This window comes from Amia ocellicauda, chromosome 17 (genome assembly GCF_036373705.1).
Source record: "Amia ocellicauda isolate fAmiCal2 chromosome 17, fAmiCal2.hap1, whole genome shotgun sequence".
NCBI classification, from domain to species: domain Eukaryota; kingdom Metazoa; phylum Chordata; class Actinopteri; order Amiiformes; family Amiidae; genus Amia; species Amia ocellicauda.
The window spans coordinates 5,235,727-5,255,586 of record NC_089866.1 but is presented as its reverse complement, the minus strand read 5'-3'; the positions used below and the strand labels follow the sequence as shown (position 1 = coordinate 5,255,586).

At 46.3% G+C, this 19,860-nt stretch overlaps 1 protein-coding gene across 1 annotated transcript; it reads left to right on the top strand.

The window, feature by feature from the left end:
- The first annotated feature begins 766 nt into the window (after nucleotides 1–766).
- Nucleotides 767–19,622, top strand: LOC136712819 (alpha-1,6-mannosylglycoprotein 6-beta-N-acetylglucosaminyltransferase B). Its single transcript, XM_066689608.1, has 18 exons — nucleotides 767–853; nucleotides 1,271–1,418; nucleotides 2,763–2,875; nucleotides 5,972–6,095; nucleotides 6,289–6,416; nucleotides 8,075–8,139; nucleotides 9,112–9,288; nucleotides 10,745–10,912; nucleotides 11,530–11,699; nucleotides 11,967–12,098; nucleotides 12,287–12,420; nucleotides 13,906–14,024; nucleotides 14,327–14,482; nucleotides 14,675–14,821; nucleotides 15,190–15,306; nucleotides 15,444–15,518; nucleotides 15,638–15,798; nucleotides 15,888–19,622. The coding sequence occupies exons 2-18, from the start codon at nucleotides 1,393–1,395 to the stop codon at nucleotides 16,084–16,086; spliced, it is 2,211 nt and encodes a 736-aa protein (XP_066545705.1). The 5' UTR covers nucleotides 767–853; nucleotides 1,271–1,392; the 3' UTR covers nucleotides 16,087–19,622.
- The last annotated feature ends 238 nt before the right edge of the window (nucleotides 19,623–19,860 follow it).

Below are 19,860 nucleotides of genomic sequence, written 5' to 3'. Positions count from 1 at the left end.
TCAGTATTATGTTATTTACTTTAGTTATTTTGTATTGATTTGGAATTAGAAATCATTCCTTTATTCAAATCTTATTGAAATCTCTCTTTATCAAGCTCTGGAACAACGGCGAGCAAAATCCTGAAGGACAGAAGACCTGTGTCCTATATTCGATATCTTCTCCCAGGTCCTGGCCTCACAGTATTGCATAGGATGTGTTCATCATAAACATAATGCTCAAATGAAGACAACCTGTTTGAGGTCCATTCTAAAGTAGATTTCTTGTTGACTGATCTGTATATAACTTGCAAATATGTGATCTTTCAAGCACAGAAATACAGCATCGAGTGTCTTTAGGATTTGACACACAAAAGCTACAGTTTGAGTGTGACCAAAAGAGGAAACCACAGTGCAGGTCCACTTACAAGTGACACACTGGAATTCAAGTGCCAAAACATGGACTATTAATGCATTAATGAACACCTGAGGCCAAAACTACCGGGAAGGGTTTGCTGTTCTCTGAATTTCATCGTCTCTATTTCTTGTGAAGACGGGTTGAATCGTGGGTGAAAAGCCCCGGCCGAACTGAAAGCAACCCTGTCTCGTTGGAAGGCCGCATTGTTCCCGAGAGGCCGCCTGCCTCGGTGCTATTGTGTTCGCTCAGGGGAAGGGGATTACCCTGGCAACTGGGAGATGCCTTACCAGGAGCTGCAAGTCACAGACAGAGAGAGAGAGAGAGAGAGAGAGAGAGAGAGAGAGAGAGAGAGAGAGAGAGAGAGGTGTTCAGCACAAAGTTTTTCCCCGCTTCTCGTGGATCTTCCAAGGGGGGAGGAGGCCCTGACGCTGCTGAGCCTGCGAGTATTGCCTTCAGCCGGTAAGACCAAATGGCTCCTCCTAATATCTGTTAAGGTTTACATTCCTGTGTGCCAGTCCTGTAGACACACCTCCTGTAACAGCCGAGAGCCCGGGAGAGAGAAGGCAGTGTGCTTTACAGGACCCAGGGCTTTGTTTCCATTTCCGACTCAATGTGAGCGGAGACATTTTGCAGCTTTTCTTTCAATCTGTAATGTGTTGCAACCTATGAATTCCTGGCTTCCTGGTATTTGTGGAACCCAAATCCTGCAAAGTCTTTCCTTGTTGTTGTTGTTGTTGTTGTTGTAACTGCTAGGCTGCTGAAGACACGAGATTTAAAAAGTAGAATAGTGCGCACAGCTAGTTAAAACAAGACTCAATACATTACAAAACCTCCCTCCACAGCTACACAACTTTGTGAACTCACATTGTGTTGCAGCTCTCAACTATCACTGCAGACAGGCATGAGTGCCCCGGCCGTCCCCAGAGACGACTCTACTTCCCTCTGTTTCTGTGTCCCAGTGGGAAATCAGCACCGGCGGGCCAGCCAGTGAGCTCAGGATGCACCTCTCAATCCGGCCCAGGAGGTAAGGGGTTAAACAGGCCTGCCTGGAGGAGAGGGGAGGGAGATACGAGATACATTAAGAAACAAAAAAAAGAGACTTTAGTTTAACCAGCCTGGACAAGCAACAGACCGGACACAGTGTGGAAAAAGATCCCTCAATTTACTTGTTTATTTGAAAATGACACATTGTTTACACCCAGGGTTATGGCTGATTGTGACGGCACTCTTTCATATCAATGTTGCATTCATTATCGTTGTTTATTATTTTTTCTCAGGCTCGTATCATCCCAAGAACCGCTCACTCCATTGTACTATTTATCTCACCACTAGCAGGAGCCTGGGCACGCAGCCCACAGCGCCACAAATGCAGAGATAGGCGACGATTGCAAGCTTCGCACACTGAAGACATAAATAAAGAACAGTGCACACAGACACCAACGCACACTTTCCCTGACAGGCCTTGATATGAAGTGACCTACCCCACGAAACAACCGTCAACTGTCTCACCCATTGATACGAATGCTTCATCATCGGTGTGGCGGTGCGAGATAGTCGAATTGCTGTCTGTGCTAGTGTGGCACGGGCAGATCTATTGTTAGTGCTGTTGGTATCATTTCGTGTGTGAAAATGCCATCGAAGTGACGGAGAAGCCGTTTCAAAATCATTTTTCTAAGATAATAGATTGGGTCGATACGAAGTACAGCGTTAATTTATTACAGTAAAGTAAGTACAGATTAATCTATCCGTCTCTAGAAGCTGAACACCATCACTGTCTCTCTTGCTTTTTTATGAATGTATTGACTTTCATTCCTGCAAACTACAAAGTGGGGCACTGGCTTTCTGGGTGGTGGCCTTATTCCCCCTAACTTTAAAACCTAATACCAGAGTAAAAGCTGTGAGATGCTCTGTTCTGCTCTGTTCTGTTTTGTGTGTTGCCAAGGACTCTGAAAAATGTAAAAAATAAACCATCAGGGGGTTCTGTTTGGCTTGGCTTAGCCCCGGCCTACTGGAACAATCTGCATCAGTCTGAGGCTTGGCTAAGATATGTGACAGAGGCCTAGCTCAGGCGTTCGGGCTGGAAAAACAAAACAAAACAAAACAAAACAACCGCATACATTCAGACCACTGAGTTATGCTGCATTTTTGTACGTCCACATCGTGCTCCTTTTGAAAACGCAATGGTGAACAATTTTGTCTGCTGTTTGTTTTTTCAGCTTAAATAGTTTTTTTTTATTGTATTATTTTATATAAAAAAGTATCCAACATGCACAAAAAGATTTATTTTAACGTTTGAGATCAAAATAATCAAGGTCATGCCAGGGTTGAGCACGAAATGTAAGGTGTTGTTTTCTCTCGCTGCCTCTAGAGGGTGTCTGGTGCTGTGCCTGACCTTGTCCCTGCTCACCCTGCTCCTGCAAAGTCTCTTGGTTCCAGAGACGTCCAGAGAAATGCCTCCGGGGAAGTCACCAGCTGTGAATGGTGAGCAATACTTTAATTTTGAGGATGTGGATTTTTGTTTTCTTTTGCCAGACACTCTCATTTTGCTGTTAGACGTCTTGCGGTCGCAACATAAATGACTCCGCAAAGCTGGGGGCAGGGAAGGAAAATGGTACGGTGAAGGACTGTCCATCCCCAGTCTTCATTAGTCTGCAGAAACACTTTTCAACACAAACTGATATTCATAGCACAACCACATCACACAAACCAAGGAAACAGCACTGAGGACAGACAACAGTGCGGAGGGCGCCGATTCTGGGATTGAGAATCAGGGTGGGATCTAGAACTCGGTTATAGTCCTAGTAATTTCTTGAACGATTAATCTTGCAGTATCTGGTCATGCAAGTCAAGTGGAAAAGGCTCAGTGAATCATAGCGGCCATGTTTTGATAACCTTTAACTGGAAGGCATCATTCAACGACCTCACCCCCCCATATTTGCTCTATCCGCTCTTAGGAGGAATTAAAGAAACTGGATCAATCGCTCGTGTCTTCAGAAAGTAGTTGTAATCCATCCCCAGTCGAGGTTTCACTGTATTTGTGTTGACACTCATTAATCATTCATTCGTTCATTTTGCATTGGCAGTGGAGTTTACATGTGTATTTCCATTATTCACCTGACAACTGTTTTCTTTCCTATCTTTAAATGTGAACATGTTCCAAAGCCAATCAGTAGACTGCAGTATCACTATGAAAGCGAATGACAAGAATAAACTTCGCCTACGTGTCAAAACGGGGGCCCTCGTGCTGCAAAATTTAGTCGAGAAAAAGTTAAATTTCCTTCAAATGATTCCACTGAATTGCAGTCCAAGTCTTTTGAGGGTTTCCAACGGGACAACGGGAATAACAGGAATTGTACAGGAAACTGAACAGTAGTAATAATGGAAAAGTTGTTAAGTGGAAGTTTTGGGCTAAAATCTTAATATGATTTTGAGGACTAGGGTGAATGAAAACAAAGTCTATCTCACAGTGAGGAAATTCAGCAGTTTTGTGCAGGGAGGATGGGAGTGCAAGGGTTAGAGGAGATGTGTGGGGTGGGTGAAGCCAGGGGGCCGCTTGGAGCTCGGCCGCCAGCACCTGTACTGAGTGACTCACTGTGCCTCTCTGACAGACACACGGCCTCACAGCCAGCCCCCGGTGAAATAACAGAGGAAACGAAATCCCCTTTCATTTCCTTATTGTTCCCAAGCTTAACATTAAGCAGTTTTCTTATTTTTATTTTTTTTGTAAATGTTATTTTCTCGTTGGCACTCTCGTTGGTCAGGCACAAACTGCCGCTCCAGCTGGGTAAATATGGCCGGATGAAATGAGGTCATTCAGTGGTGGCTGCGTTAATGGGGCAAGAGGGAACCGGGTAAGACGGTGGTTTTCAAACTCAGGTTGGGGGATCTCTGTGGTGGGGGTCTGGGAGAAGACCGTTGGGTTTTCTGGTGTACGGATCGACAATGCCAGACAGGATGTTGACCTTTTGCGGTCTTGGAGTGCAGACAGGTTTGTCCACTCCATAGCATAATATTATTTGATCAACATTTTCCTTTTAAACAAGAAAACCAACAAAACACTGAGTGATGTCTGGACTAGAAGACCACAGCTTCAAACAGAGGCCTTTCCCAGTTTAATTATCATAACCCCCCCCTCGCAAAAAAGGAAATGAAAGAATTGTTTACCGTACAGTCCTGTTATTTCAGTTGTTTCCTGTTTCGAACCCTGTTCAATGTGTTTTCTGTTCTTTTCTTCCCCATCAGTTGTATTAACACTGAATCAATGCTGCTCATTTTAATATGCCTGGTTTCTTTCCATGTTGACCCAGTGGTGGACCCAAGGATTGGGATGACACAGGGCTTTGGGCCTAAAAACGAGGTCACGTATGTGTGTGTGTGTGTGTGAGTCTGTGGCCGTGCATTGCCTACTTTATGGCTTTCCCACAAACAGCATGCTGTAATAGCATTCCCAATTATAGGGATCAGGTTCTTGTGTTACTTGCGGTCGCCGTGAATTGGTGTAATTTGCCGTTGATTTATGGCTCTTTAATAAGGGTTGGGTTTCACTAACACCTTGCTCGATGACAGTGAGTGCCAACTCTTGGAGGCCTGTGCCGGCTTTGACTGTTAATTCAGTTTGTTTGATTTCCAGTGGTGTAAAATTGGAGCCGCCACGTTCACTCAAAGACCTAGTAATCTTATCCCGTCACACCCCCAGTGTGTAGTAGCTGTAGTACACAACTGAGTGGTATGCACTATTCCCATGTTTACTGGCTACCTTCAGTATCTGTACACTAGCAGTCTATGTGGACTCCTCACTTTCTCCATCCAAACAATGTGGGGAAGCAATAAAAAAGGCAAACACAATGTTAGGGTATATTGTCAAAAGTGTAGAATTGAGAACAAGGGCAGCATTGTTCTGTGGACAGTTCTGGGCTCCACACTTCAAGAAAGATATCGCTGCTCTAGAGGCAGTTCAGAGGAGAGCAACCAGACTTATTCCAGGTCTGAAGGGAACGTCCTACTGAGAGACTGAGGAACTGAACCTTTTCACCCTGGAACAGAGGAGACTACGTGGGGACTTGATTCAAGTCTTCAAAATCATGAAAGGCATCGACCACATCAAACCAGAGGAGCTTTTCCAGATCAGCAGGGACACACGCACCCGGGGACACAAATGGAAATTGGGCTTCAAGGCATTCAAGACAGAAAACAGGAGACACTTCTTCACACAGAGAGGCGTCCCAATCTGAACAAACTCCCCAGCGATGTGGCTGAAGAGACCATTTGGGAACATTCAAAAACAGACTGGAGAGGATCCTTGGATCACTTAGTTATTAATGGACACCAAACGAGCACGACGGGGCAAATGGCCTCCTCTCGATTGTAAACTTTCTTATGTTCTTATGTACACCTAGAGAACACTGGCATTTCTGCTGCGTATCCTATTGAGATTTCCTTTAGTTTGTTGTGTATATTAACATTTCTCACAACGACCCTGTTCTCTTTTGGATGTGGACCTGAAACAAGCCTGACACGTGACTAGGCTGATGTAGGTCAAGCTGTCACGCTCTCTAATATGAGTCTTATGTGTCCCAGACGGCCCCCAGCACAGCGTGAGGAGGTTGGCCCTGCGCTTGGAGGCCCTGAGCTCGCAGATCCAGCGCCTGACGCGAGACAACCCCCCGTCTGGTCTACACGACCTCATCCAGGCCCTCCAGCGGTAAGCTCTTCCACCTTCCCCACTCCATCTCTAACAGACCTCCTAGTTACTAACTAAGTTATTCCCCCTTTTATAATGCATTCATTCCAAAGACTTAAAGGCTCTGGGAGTGGTCAATGGGCAGGTGAATGGACCCAATGGTATACCAGCCAGCACTGTATGTACCACCAACATCAATCTGCCTCTCATCCAGGTTTAAACAGGACCACGAGAATCTAGTTCACACTATGGAGAGGGAGCTGCTGAGGGTGTCACAGAAGCTGGACCAACTTCTCCAGAGAAACCCAACAGCTGGACCCCATAATCTCACTCCACTGAGAGGTAGAACTCTACTGACCTACATTAGTGCAGGACAACACCTAGACAAGATCTACTCAAATCTCAGCAGGAATTTACTGACCCTGCTGAACAGTGCTGGAGGGTTAGATGCAACAAAACTTGCAGTCCAACTCCATGGCAGTTCCATGTCCCAGGTCTATCCTGTGTTCACGCGTACAAACGGTTGGCTAAAAGTTATCACACGAAAGCCAATAAGAAAGAGACTTCTTGTCCTTTGGAACAGTTCCTTGTGATTTTATTCTGGTTACTTTTTTTATACTAGAAATAATCAAAGGTCTGCACAAGAGGCCACCTCACTTTAGGGCTGGTAGATATTTGGTGAGAGCAAGAGACATGCATAAGATCATCAGTGCTAAGCCACGAGCCTGCCATACCTACAGCACTGGAGACAAAACTTTACACTAGCATTGACTAAAAAAAAGGAAGACCCAAAGCATCTGTGGTATTGTTGAAAGGGTGTTCCAGTCAATAACACGTTTCTGAAGCAGATAATATGGCTACATTAATAGTCAGACACATTCATGACAGCAGAAACGCGTACCCAAAATATGCATTACAGGTACCGGGTTAATACCAGAAGGTCCCCTGTGTTTAATGAGGGGACCAGAAAGGTGGGGAAACGGTAATGATGAATTTGTTAATAGCCAGGACTACCGTCAGCTTTACAATACACAGTGGGGAGGGTCAGTGTGTTAGGGGCACAGCTTTAGAGTCCCTCAGGGGGAGCGCGGTGAACATGCACCTGAGAATAATGCGATTCATACACGCCACCCACCCCCGCTCCAGTGATTACCTCAGCTCTATAAAACAGATCGGGTTGCGGTAGAGCCCCCCCATGCCCCAGCTTCGCAGGCCGTTTCTCTTCCATTTGCAAAATGAAACGGTCAACTTTTATGGCTTTATGTCACCCTTTCGGATTTTGTTGCCGGGTAGTTTTCTCTTGTATGTGTGTGTTTGTTTCGTTTCGTTTATAGCCAAAGCAGTGGATACGTAGCCAGGAAAGCACGCGCCTTTTTTACGAGGGGGCATTCGTTTTTACGGTGTTATTGTACACACGGAATTTCTGTTTGGTTTGGCTTCCCCCGGTGGGGGGAGACTCCGAGAACAACGAGGGAGTGTGTGAGCGAGTCGGGCAGGAGAGGGGGTTATTCCAGGTGATTCCTGCTCGCATCCCAACTGGGCTAGGGGGAATAATGGGATTTGGAAAGAGTCACCTTGACAGGCCAACGTTTAACCCTTCCCAATGGTTTCTCTTGATAAAACACCATTGATGGCAATCATGGTTGTCCAATTGAGAATCTATGACTATTGCACTTGACCACAGGAAAGACCAATGTTGAAATGGTTGAATAATAAAATTTGTATATAGATTTTAACTGCAGTATGAAGAAATCTATCATTGGTATGAGAAGTCTCTATAGATCGAGATGTTTATATGGTCTAACTCAAAAATGGTCATTGAGGGTTTTCAGGTGACCGTTCCTGTCATCCAAAGTATGCTTGATATTGATTTTGTGGCCTTCTATTTCATGGTTCAGCTAGGAAAACACTAAACTGCATGATGTTAGATTATTCTTTGAGTTTTATTTTGATTCCCTTCTATCCTCTATGGATTTCGTGCTCATGGTTTTCTTCTTAAGGTCACCCTGAGGCTTGTGAAGTTCCCGATGATCCAAATTTCCCCCTGTGTGCAGGGAAGGTACAGGTAAGTCATTTTAATTGGGGAAAGAATAGAGAGCAACACGGAGACACAGACACACACAGGTGAGCACAGAACTGCTCAAGTGCTCAAGAGTTCATAGGGGCCTTTGAAAAACAACATTGAACAAGTTATGATGTATAACAAGCCCCTGTAAGACGTTTCACGCTGATTTACATGGTCACCGTGTAGCTAGAAGTGCTGTAAAAGTCAATTAGACTCTCCAAGTTGAAAAACCCCTCCTGACAGAGAGATGTAAAAGGGAGAACAGTATTTCTGACACACTACACAAAATATACGATAGCGGAAGGCTTGCTACACAGATTACATATCATAGAATGTTTCCCCTTAATATTGCCAGCAGGCAGGCCGTTTAAATGGGGGGGATAGTGTGACAGATTTAAAAACAGAAAGGGAACTTCCTGTTAACAAAACCTCAAATACAGTGGAGACCGCTTATAGCAATCACGTCCGTCCAGGTGGTTTAGGTGCATTTCAATTAAAATAAATAAACTGTAGGCTATCAATGCCGAACTGGTAGCAGAGTTTGAAAACAAACGTAATCATAAAATATTCTGATCTTTGTCAAAAAATAAAAACTGCATAACAATAACTAGCCTACAAAAAAATGAGGCTACCTCCGTTTTGTGCGTCGGCTCTGTGAAAAGTAATTTCTCCATATGTTGAAATGTATGAAAAGACCCAAAATGAACACTATAAGCGGATTATTTAAACAGCATTTGTATAGGAACGATTCCGTCCCAAGCTTTGTGATCCATATAAGCAGTTGATCTCTATAACCGTGATCGCTATAAGCAGTCTCCACTGTAAGTTCAAAGCAATTATAGAGAGAGATATTAGTCTATTTGTTGGGTTGCTGGTGATAATACAGATGGGACCTGTACTGATCATGGAGATTGTATATTTGTGTGGGAGATACACACCCTGACCCGCATGCTGCCTGTCTTCTCTGCACAGTTCCTGCGAGTCGGGTGGCGCTCTGACCCCTGCTATGTGTTCTATGGAGTGGACGGCAGTGACTGCTCCATCCTGGCCTACCTAAGCGAGAGAGAGGACTTCTGTCCCCCTGCAGCCGGCCGAGGCCACGCCGCCGGCACACGCGGGCACCAGGAACCGCAGGGGGAAAAACGAGAAGTGGGCATCTTAGGAGAATGTGTAGGCAGGGAGGAAGGCCATTCTCAGTGTAGTCATTCACTGAAGCATGTTTATCCCGTAGAAGCGTTGCAAAAATCTCCCCTTTAAGTCTCTTGAGTTGAAGTAAAAAAAATTGAGATATTAAAATGTAAAAATAAATAGTGAGCTTCACCACACATATACACTCACCTAAAGGATTATTAGGAACACCAGACTAATACTGTGTTTGACCCCCTTTCGCCTTCAGAACTGCCTTAATTCTACGTGGCATTGATTGAACAAGGTGCTGAAAGCATTCTTTAGAAATGTTGGCCCATATTGATAGGATAGCATCTTGCAGTTGATGGAGATTTGTGGGATGCACATCCAGGGCACGAAGCTCCCGTTCCACCACATCCCAAAGATGCTCTATTGGGTTGAGATCTGGTGAATGTGGGGGCCAGTTTAGTACAGTGAACTCATTGTCATGTTCAAGAAACCAATTTGAAATGATTCGACCTTTGTGACATGGTGCATTATCCTGCTGGAAGTAGCCATCAGAGGATGGGTACATGGTGGTCATAAAGGGATGGACATGGTCAGAAACAATGCTCAAGTAGGCCATGGCATTTAAACGATGCCCAATTGGCACTAAGGGGCCTAAAGTGTGCCAAGAAAACATCCCCCACACCATTACACCACCACCACCAGCCTGCACAGTGGTAACAAGGCATGATGGATCCATGTTCTCATTCTGTTTACGCCAAATTCTGACTCTACCATCTGAATGTCTCAACAGAAATCGAGACTCATCAGACCAGGCAACATTTTTCCAGTCTTCAACTGTCCAATTTTGGTGAGCTTGTGCAAATTGTAGCCTCTTTTTCCTATTTGTAGTGGAGATGAGTGGTACCCGGTGGGGTCTTCTGCTGTTGTAGCCCATCCGCCTCAAGGTTGTACGTGTTGTGGCTTCACAAATGCTTTGCTGCATACCTCAGTTGTAACGAGTGGTTATTTCAGTCAAAGTTGCTCTTCTATCAGCTTGAATCAGTCGGCCCATTCTCCTCTGACCTCTAGCATCAACAAGGCATTTTCACCCACAGGACTGCCGCATACTGGATGTTTTTCCCTTTTCACACCTTTCTTTGTAAACCCTAGAAATGGTTGTGCGTGAAAATCCCAGTAACTGAGCAGATTGTGAAATACTCAGACCGGCCCGTCTGGCACCAACAACCATGCCACGCTCAAAATTGCTTAAATCACCTTTCTTTCCCATTCAGACATTGAGTTTGGAGTTCAGGAGATTGTCTTGACCAGGACCACACCCCTAAATGCATTGAAGCAACTGCCATGTGATTGGTTGGTTAGATAATTGCATTAATGAGAAATTGAACAGGTGTTCCTAATAATCCTTTAGGTGAGTGTATATATATATACACACACACATGTACATACCTTTTTTTGCATTTTTGTACAGGCACAGATACAGACAGACCTGAGTGCCCTTTATGAGGTGATCGGGAGTGGCAGGGGTCCTGTGGTGAAGTTCATGCAATCGAGAATCAAGAGACTGGCAAGGAAGTGGGTGGAGGCCGGGGAGAAAATGCGGCAGAAGATTGCTCACAGGTCACAACAGCGCTTAAAGGTAAGTCTGTGCCCCTTGCCCATCTAACATCGGTTGAGAACCGCAGTGTGGAATAAAAGGAGCGAAACACATTTTTCAGAGCGTGTACACTTGTGACTCCTGCTCCCTCCTAACTCTCTTGGCCGTGTCATTGAATTGCTGTTGGATCTCCAAGAGGGGAAAAGAGGAACATACGTCCTTTCCAAAATACTCACAGAAAAATAAACCGACCCAAAAACAATCCCTCTGACGTTGTAAACCTCTGCTGTGGACATCAAGTCAAGAGTTTACAGGAAGTGGATTTAGACATTCATTGTGTTTGGTTTTGTCTCTTTTTGATAATCGTAATTCCAAACGGAAAGCTTATCAGCAGAACCATGCCTGTTCTATGCTGCCTCGGCTGCCCAGCGCAGCACAGTGCAGAGCGGCTGTCGTGAGGTCGGTTGCAGAATGATAAATGGCTTCCTTGGCTGTGCAGCAGTTTTCTTAAAAAGCCAAATCAGGGAAACCGGGGAAATGAACAGCTTATGCAAGGGAAAAATACTGACTTTTAATGTGACAAATTGACAAAATACATCAAAATAAATGCTGTTGTGATGCACATTGCCTCATTTGATTTGCACCCCTCCTGTTTCCAGGTACTGCTGTACCCTGGGGTGTTGGCAGGGGGTGCAGGGCAGCATTTTGGGGATATGGTGGACAGAGGGGGGCCCCTGGGGGAGCTGGTGCAATGGGCGGACATGAGTGCTACTCTCTACCTCCTGGGACACAACCTGACCTTCACCAGCTCTCAGTCACACATGCACAGGTAAGCCACACACACTGGGGGTCTTAACCTCTCCCTCCACCTCTTTCGTCTCCTATTGCACAATTCATGACACCCCTGGCATGCCTTTACCGTTTCCACTCTTAACTTAACATTCTCTATGATTATTGTCTTAAATCCCATGCATCTATACATGACACAAGAACCCTCCCTGGTTATTTCCTTGCTACATTAGTTAAATCTTTCTATCAAGTCTGCGTCCACCACCGCTGACACAACAGTGTCCCACAATGCTCTGCTGTCATTCAGCCTGATAGGAGCTGCACCAGGAAAGGGAAGCTGCCCGATCCAGAGTGCCCTACCCTTTGACCTGCTGTACACCGACTACCACGGCCTGGTCCAGCTCCAGGGAGCAATGGGACTCTCATTCCAGCACTACCGGTGAGAAACATGCCCTGCTGTCCTCCATCTGAGAAGTTCTCCACCCACAATTGTCCTACACAACTTTGTCATGTCTAGGGCAATGTCAGCTCTCCAGCTGGAATAAATAACAAACCCCAACCTGTAGATCATAGTTGGTGAAACTAATGTACTCGTTCCGCACGTTTCCTCCCTGCCCTTGCCTGCAGGTGCCGGTTCCGAGTTCTGGATTCCTTTGGCACAGAACCGGCCTTCAATCTGGGGGAGTATGCCCACCGGCATGGATACAGCACCGCGTGGGGGAGCTGGAGTCTGCAGCCGCTGCAGTACATGACCATGTTCCGTGAGTGTGTGTGTGTGTGTACGAACGCCCGTGTGTGTGTCTGTGTGAGAGGACCACCACCTTGGGCTTGTCACCCAAGGGATAAACTCTTTTCCTGCAACTCATTTTCATTGACCACATGGTCCTCTCCTCCCAAAATAATTGTGCAGCCTGCGTGGGAGGTTGAACAGACAATAGAGGGTGACACACAAGAAGGTAAATTAATTTCTGACAACTCCAAAGACAAACAGAAGATGTAATTGTCAACATTTAAGTTTAGTAGGGTTTGAGCTCTTGTCCGGAGGCTATCCCATCCATTACTGCTCTCCTGAAAGATGCTGGCTGTGAAGAGAAAAAAAAAAAAAAAAATTATTGAGATGAAGGAAAACAGCAGAAGTGCAGGGGGACAGGGTGGGGGACGGGGGATTAATTTGAGGTTATGTAAACGTTAGCCATGCTGGCGTACTAAAGAAACAAAGATAAAATGGAATGTGGTCTCTCTCTCGCGCTCTCTCCCCAATTGGAGTGGCGTGTTTATGCGGGCTGTTCTATAAAAGAAGATTAATTCTGACAGGGGTGATGGCAGCAGAAAGTGCAACAGGAGAGTGGCTCAGAGTGAGAGAAGTGTTACTGAAGCTTTCGAGGTCTTGTCACCTTGCAAAGGAGCCGGCAGAACACAAAGGGGGGGGTGCTCTACAATGGCCTTACTTGGAAGACCCATTTAAACGCGTCTCTTAAATGCATCAATGTATATTTTTTTGGCCGGGCCTTTTTATTTTTTGTTCTCCGCAATGCTTCCCCTCGCAGACCCTGCGTTTCTTCCTCCCGACATTCCGCCCATCCTGTGATTTTCTTAAATAAATACCCATCTCTCACACATCGCTGTCACTGCAGTGTTTGGAGTAATTTAACTGATGGGGGAAGGGGGGGTGGGGGGAAGTGTAGGCCACCAAGGTTTAGGCAAAGTCTAAACATTGTGAGAAACGCCTGAGACAGGCGAGGCTTTTATAAGGGTTATTAAAGGATACATTTCGGCTTTCCACTAGTGTCTTCTATGCACTACGCTGGATTTCTGTTCCAAAATCGTCTAAATGCTTTAACCGCTTTTCCTGCTCCGGAATGGATGTTTTTCCATTTCTTTCTTAGCATAACTTTCCCAAAATGAATGGTGCAGGCTGGATTCTAAGTAAATAAGACCCTGAACTGGCAAACATGTTGATGGACATTGGATAAAACAGCTGTGGACGGATACAGCAGGGCCACTTATACATACAGAATACTCTTGTCTTTTTAGGCTTCATTTACTCAGCAGCCTCCAAGTTGATCCGGCCCTCAGAGTGGTGTCTTTTACAGGGCAAGCCCCTTGGGTGGCTATAGAATGGAACATTTTAAAATAAAAGCACAAAGGCTTGAAGAAATATTGAAATATGATGTTGGAACAGCGGAGAGACCTTTCCTTGAAAAGTGAGGGGTGTCAAATCCTGTCTGGTGTGGTTTCCCTTGCAGCGCATACGCCCGACAACTCCTTCATGGGGTTTGTGACCGAGGAGCTCGCGGAGGAGGCACAGACACACGAGAAGGAAAACATGGCTGTCGTCTATGGGAAACAAGACTACATGTGGCAAGTAATGAGGAGTAGTTTATGGGCAGGAGTGTGAAAGATAATGGACGCTTTCCCTTTGCGGGGCTTGGGCTGAGTGTGTCAGTATGTCTTTGGGCCTGTGTGTGCGAATGATCTATTTTTAAGCCGCTTTCTAATTTAATATCTGGTCTGTATTATAGTGTACAACAGCTAACCTAAATCAATGTTGCACTATTCTGTCACATGGGCAACAAGACTGGTTGTTAACCTGCCCGTGCCTCATGTCCAGCTCATTCTCAGGCGCACTCTCTCTCTCTCTCTCTCTCTCTCTCTCTCTCCCCGCAGGGGAAGGAACGCTACTTGGAGGCCATCAGCCAGGAGCTGGAGATCCACGGGACGGTGTACCAAGAGCCCGGCAGCCTCCCACGCCTGCCTGGATACGTCACTAACCACGGACTGCTGCCTCAAGACCAACTCCTCGGCCTACTGAGGAGGGCCAAGGTAACAGGCTTCCCAGAGTAGATCTGAACTCATGGAGCAGTACGTCCATGTAGAATCCTATACTAACAATGAGTGTGTCAACTTCATGGTATGTTTAAATGTCCTCTGGCAGCTGCTGGGCAGATCTGTGGTGCAGCTAGAGAGAGGACTGCCAGTCCCGTGGTGAGCTTACTCTGTCCAGTTGTTTTCCAGCTGTTTGTAGGACTGGGGTTCCCCTACGAGGGCCCGGCGCCCCTGGAGTCCATCGCGTCTGGCTGTGTGTTTCTGCAGCCCCGCTTCCAGCCGCCCCACTCCCCTCAAAACAGTGAATTCTACAAAGGAAAGCCCACGACCCGCCAGGTAGGGTCCCTGTCTTAGGCCTACAAAAGTCACAAAGGACGAGGCCCCTATGTCATCCCGCATCATCACTGGCATGTATTTCTCTGACAAAATGTATATAGTATGGAAACCTCACACTATGTATAAAACTCAGTGTGGTCTTCGATGGGAGACATGTTTTTGTCCCACCCTGAGCTCTAAGCTAAGTAATTGAGTGTATTATTTACGTAATTGATCACAATTACCACCTTTCCCAGGTATTTAGCAGGTGAGGGATTAAGGAGGCCTATAATTGAAAGCATTCACATGAAGCACCTGCCTGCCTGAAGCAAAGACCTTATGCTATACAGACAATAGACCTGTCTCTGTGAACTGTGTGTGTTTCTAAGGTGCACTCCCAGCACCCCTACGCCGAGAACTTCATCGGCAAACCCTACGTGTGGACGGTGGACGCGAGGAACTCCACCGAGATCCGGCACGCTGTCAGGACCATTCTGCGCACACAGGTCAGAGATGCACAAGGGCAAACAAAAGGGCAAAGACACTTAAAGCACATTGATCTTTCTCATTTGAAAGGGCTTCTGGCTGTTTATGATTTCCCGTTATACATCTCAGGAGTCTCGATTGTGTCTGTCTGTCCCAGGTGGAGCCCTTCACTCCCTATGAGTTCACCAGTGAGGGCATGCTGGAGAGAGTCTTTGCCTACGTCTCTCACCAGGTAAAATACATACCTTCTGGCACACGGCACAGTTTTTGCCCCCTGCAGATATGAGGAAATGTTCCCTCGTCTCACCTGCTAGCCCAGGTCAGCGCTTCATTCCCAGCGTCTGTTTTCAGGATTTCTGCCGTGCCCCTCCTCCCACCTGGCCCCCGGAGAGCACCCTGGTCCCGCACCTGGGAGCCCCGGGCCAGTCCTGCGTGGCAGCCTGTCACCAGGTGTCTCTGGTGTGTGAGCCAGCCTTATTTCACCTCCTCAACAGCCCTGCCTCCTTCAAAAGGTACTGGGAATTAGACTCTCTTCACACTGATACATACATGTCACACCTGACATGACGTTTTGTCATATAAGATATATTCTTTTTTCCAGACTGGGCCTGACCTGCTCGGGTGCTGTGACGGAGGTGAGCCACCTGTACCCGGCGTACCACCGCCGGCGCCGCCTGTGCTGCCTGCAGAAAGAGACGCTGCTGTTCAGCTGTGCGGGGGGGGGGCCTGGCCTCCGCAGGCTGTGCCCATGCCGCGCCTACCAGCCAGGTCAGGTGGCCCTCTGCCAGGGCTGCCTGTAAGAGAGAATAGAGAACAGGCAGAGGAGCAGAACCACAGAGGGCACTCCACTGCCTCGTCCGATCCAGAACGGGAAAAACCAGCACAGCTCTTGGTGTGCATTGAACTGCCTGCACTGGCAATGTGGGAGAAGAAACGCTTCCGGCACACACATCCTTCCCCCAGCGGTGTGCTGGGTCGCACTGGCAGATCTGGGTTTCTCATCGGGCAGTGCCATCCTACACAGTGTGACTTTCTCTATACGGACATGTTTAAATTCTGCCTTTTAATTTTCCTAATGTCTCCTCCTCTCCCTGTCCTCGTCTCTAAAGGGATTTGCACTGGGGTGTTGTTTGTCATGTTATTAGTTTCTACTTTAAAAAGCTTCTGAGAACCCTCTTTAAAGCTGGCAGTGCTCTGAGCCCCATTGCAAGCTGAGATTGAATGTAGAAACCCCTGCCTCTCCTCCGCTCATTTTCTGATGTTCAGTCTTAGGCAGTCTGCACAGTAGCAACTGTTTGTCTGCGTAGGAGCAAATGAGGATTTTAAGTTTGTTGTGCTGGTCTTTTTTTGTTCTGTTGTTCCGTTTTTGAGTTCTGTCGTTCCGTTTGTGGCTCGAGCATTCCACAAATTCTGTTCTGTATCAGCAAATGGAAATTCTGTAGGCTTGCCATTATCTCTACATGACGTTGTAAAAGGCCACATGCAGAACCCACTTGGATGAAAACCTTCTTGCACTTGATTATATTTTCCTAAGCGAGACTTCGGTCATGAATCATGGGGCTCTGTGAATTCCCTGAAATGAGCCAATAACAATTTAAATGAAAACGAACAAGTGGCGGTCCCTGTATGCTTCTCTCCCTCCTGCCCCCTCATCCACACTCTCCCCCCATCACTCCGAGAGAGTGACAGAGCTGCAGAACGAGCAAAAAGCTGAAGTGTGCAAACAAACAGGGCCAAACAAATGAAGTGAAGGTCGGAAAAATGAGCGTGGAAGTTCAAACCCTGCGACGTGTTCCTCCATTCTTCTGAAGAAGAGAGAAACACGTTAATTAATAACATGAGAGCTCGGTGATTAGTGTTTCAGAGCTGTGGGGTGGTGGATAACACAAAGCAGCTGCTCTCTGGCTTCGCTTTTGTCTTGGATCTTTTCACCTTGAACTTCAGCGGGGGTCTTGGAGCGATGGGGGCCCTGGCAACTGTGCCAAGCTAAAGGGGTTTGACCTCGTCTCCCAGCAGGCAGTGTGAGAGACAGCCAAAACAAGGTCCTGACCCCAGCCAGGACCCCAACGGATTGGACAGGAGGCAGCTGTAATTCTATAAGGCAATGGTGGGGAAAAGGGCTGTGTTTGGCTCTTTCCCCTGTGGAAAGTGTTTGTATTCTGTGCGGCAGGGTGTAATGAATTTATTGACCTCATTGGGCCTGTATTGGCCTCAGATTGGCCTCTGTCCCAGAGATGGACCTGCTAGACATCTTCCATAGAGGGGTAAACATCTAGCAGCCAGCAGGGGGCATCCCTTACATGTGTCCTCAGTTTACAGAGAGCTTGCCCTCAAAACTGAAACTGAACCCAATTGAGTTTTGGTTTGCTTATATACAATGACCTTTAAATCTCTGTAATACTCAGTCAAGAGAAAAAGCACAAAGAACAATATATAGGCTCAAATTGTCCTACACATACTATTTCATCCGATGCCAATTCTAATGTATAATAAAATGGCCAGCACGAATCTTTGCTTGCTTTCATTTCCAGCTCTCCCTCTTTTCCGTAGATGTCCAAATCCAGACAGAACAATTCCTACTCTGTACCGCGGACAGAAAAACCCAAATCACGACAGCATTGGCTGCCATACAACCGGGCCATTTAAAGCCACAGTCAAACAGTATCCCATCATGCAACGGAGCTACTTGTATATCTCAGCACATGTGGGGATGTCGAACTGTTATTATAAAATGATTAAAGGTTGAGAAAGAGCAGAAAAATTACTCATAATGGAGAAAGGAAACACGAACTGTCCGGTCTGCTCAGACAGCTTGGAATGTCCGTGGTCCAATAAAACGCTGCTGTTTATCCAAGTGGTTTTTTTAATATGTGCCTTTTTATATTCCTCAGAGGCGTGGGGGCAGGGTGGTGTGGGACAATTTTTTCTCTGACTTTTTAGCTTCCTACATTTGACGCCTGGCAGGGAAAATTGAAAGATTATGAACTTCGAGGCACTGTGAGAAGATCGCTGCCCGTGTGCCCAATGGCATTGACTGTCACTAACTGTAGATGCACTGGCAGTAATGCACTGTTCATGAGTTCAGACAACCCCATCAGAAATATGTAGTAGAGGGTAAATACAGATTATTTTGGCATAGACTCGCTTGGCTAAGGGAATGATGCCCTGGCCATTAGGACAAGGCCATCGGCAGCATTTATCACAGCGCAGTCGTGTTCAGGAATCTGCAAGTTCTGGGTTTCTTCTTACACCACCTTGACATCACAGTTCTAATAATCTACTTTCTTAATTCGTTTATTAGTTGATAGTGTTGCAGAGTCTGTAAACTGAGCTCAAGAATCACTGGCAAAGGCAATGCAGGCCATCTTAGTTGCCTGTCACCATGTGAGGCTGATCTGAAGGGATGGCCACCCTAAGAGGAATGTGCTTTCTTGCAGGTTTCTAAGCAGGTGGGATTAATAGTCAACCATTGCAAAGTTATGATTAAAGACATTTATGTGGAACGGAAAACCGAAGAACCCCCGTATCAAGACGAATTACCGTAACTATAAAAAGATGGGAGTCTGGAGTGTGGTGTACAGGGGCCTGTGCTACTCTTGCCTTCCCTCGCTGCTCGGGATGAAAAACTGCAGCCAATCCGACTCAATTTGTTCGCCTGCCTGCGTCCGAGGATGTTTAATCGCTCCGGAGAATCAAAGTTCAAAATATCTGGTGTCATAAAAGTTTAATCCTCCGAGTCTCGGGCTCTTTAAGAACATGCAGCTTCATTTATTCTGTAAAGTGAAGTGCTTATTTTGGACACCCGCTCTGAAGCATTTCCCACTGGTGGCACCTAGTCAAGTTGTAAATCGGCATGAGAGGGAAGTCACCTTGACTCTGTGGAGCCTGCGCCTCCAGCCGGTCGCCAATAGAGGGCACTGTGATCACACTGATGGCCCGGCTGCCCCCGCCAGCGCTTGAGCTGCAGATCTGAGCATTCCGCTGAAAATCTTTGCCACCTGCTTCAAGGGGAAACAATTGGGCCATATGTAGCTGCATGCCTGGCTTTACGCTCCGCACTCCTCGAAATAAAAAGGGAAAGCTGTCTGACTGGGAAAGAAGCAGCTGGGGTTGTTGAGACCCTGTTGTTGCACTGCCAAGATTTCACCCCCTCTCCAAAACAAGCAAACAATGATATTTACTGAAGTTTTGAAGCACAAAGGTTTAAATAGCAACATTTTAAAGAAGAGGTCAACTGGACCAGGCAAAGGTTCTTCTGTGTCGGTAAATACCTCCTGTCTTGTGGTACCAATAAATTGTGTACATGTTGTTGGAAACGGAGTTAATGACATATTTATGTAGATGAACCAGTGTGTACAGTACACACATTGTAAATAAACATGTTTTTCTATTCATTTACCTAATGATGAGTTGCATTAAAACACAAGTAGGGATGCCGTTGGTTAGGAATTGCATCACACATGTGTAACTCCAGGGGTGTCACAATATCACCGTGTTGTCTTAAAAGGCACATTCAAAGACAACTTGTGAATGAGTGAACTGATAGGTACTCAGATTGTAATGTACAAATGCAT

Excerpts from the sequence above, each read along its gene's own strand:
- LOC136712819 (XM_066689608.1), top strand. The coding sequence starts at position 1,393 with ATGCACCTCTCAATCCGGCCCAGGAG. Across the intron at positions 1,419-2,762 it reads CTCTCAATCCGGCCCAGGAG|AGGGTGTCTGGTGCTGTGCC; the intron begins GTAAGGGGTTAA and ends CGCTGCCTCTAG. Across the intron at positions 9,289-10,744 it reads CGCAGGGGGAAAAACGAGAA|GCACAGATACAGACAGACCT; the intron begins GTGGGCATCTTA and ends ATTTTTGTACAG.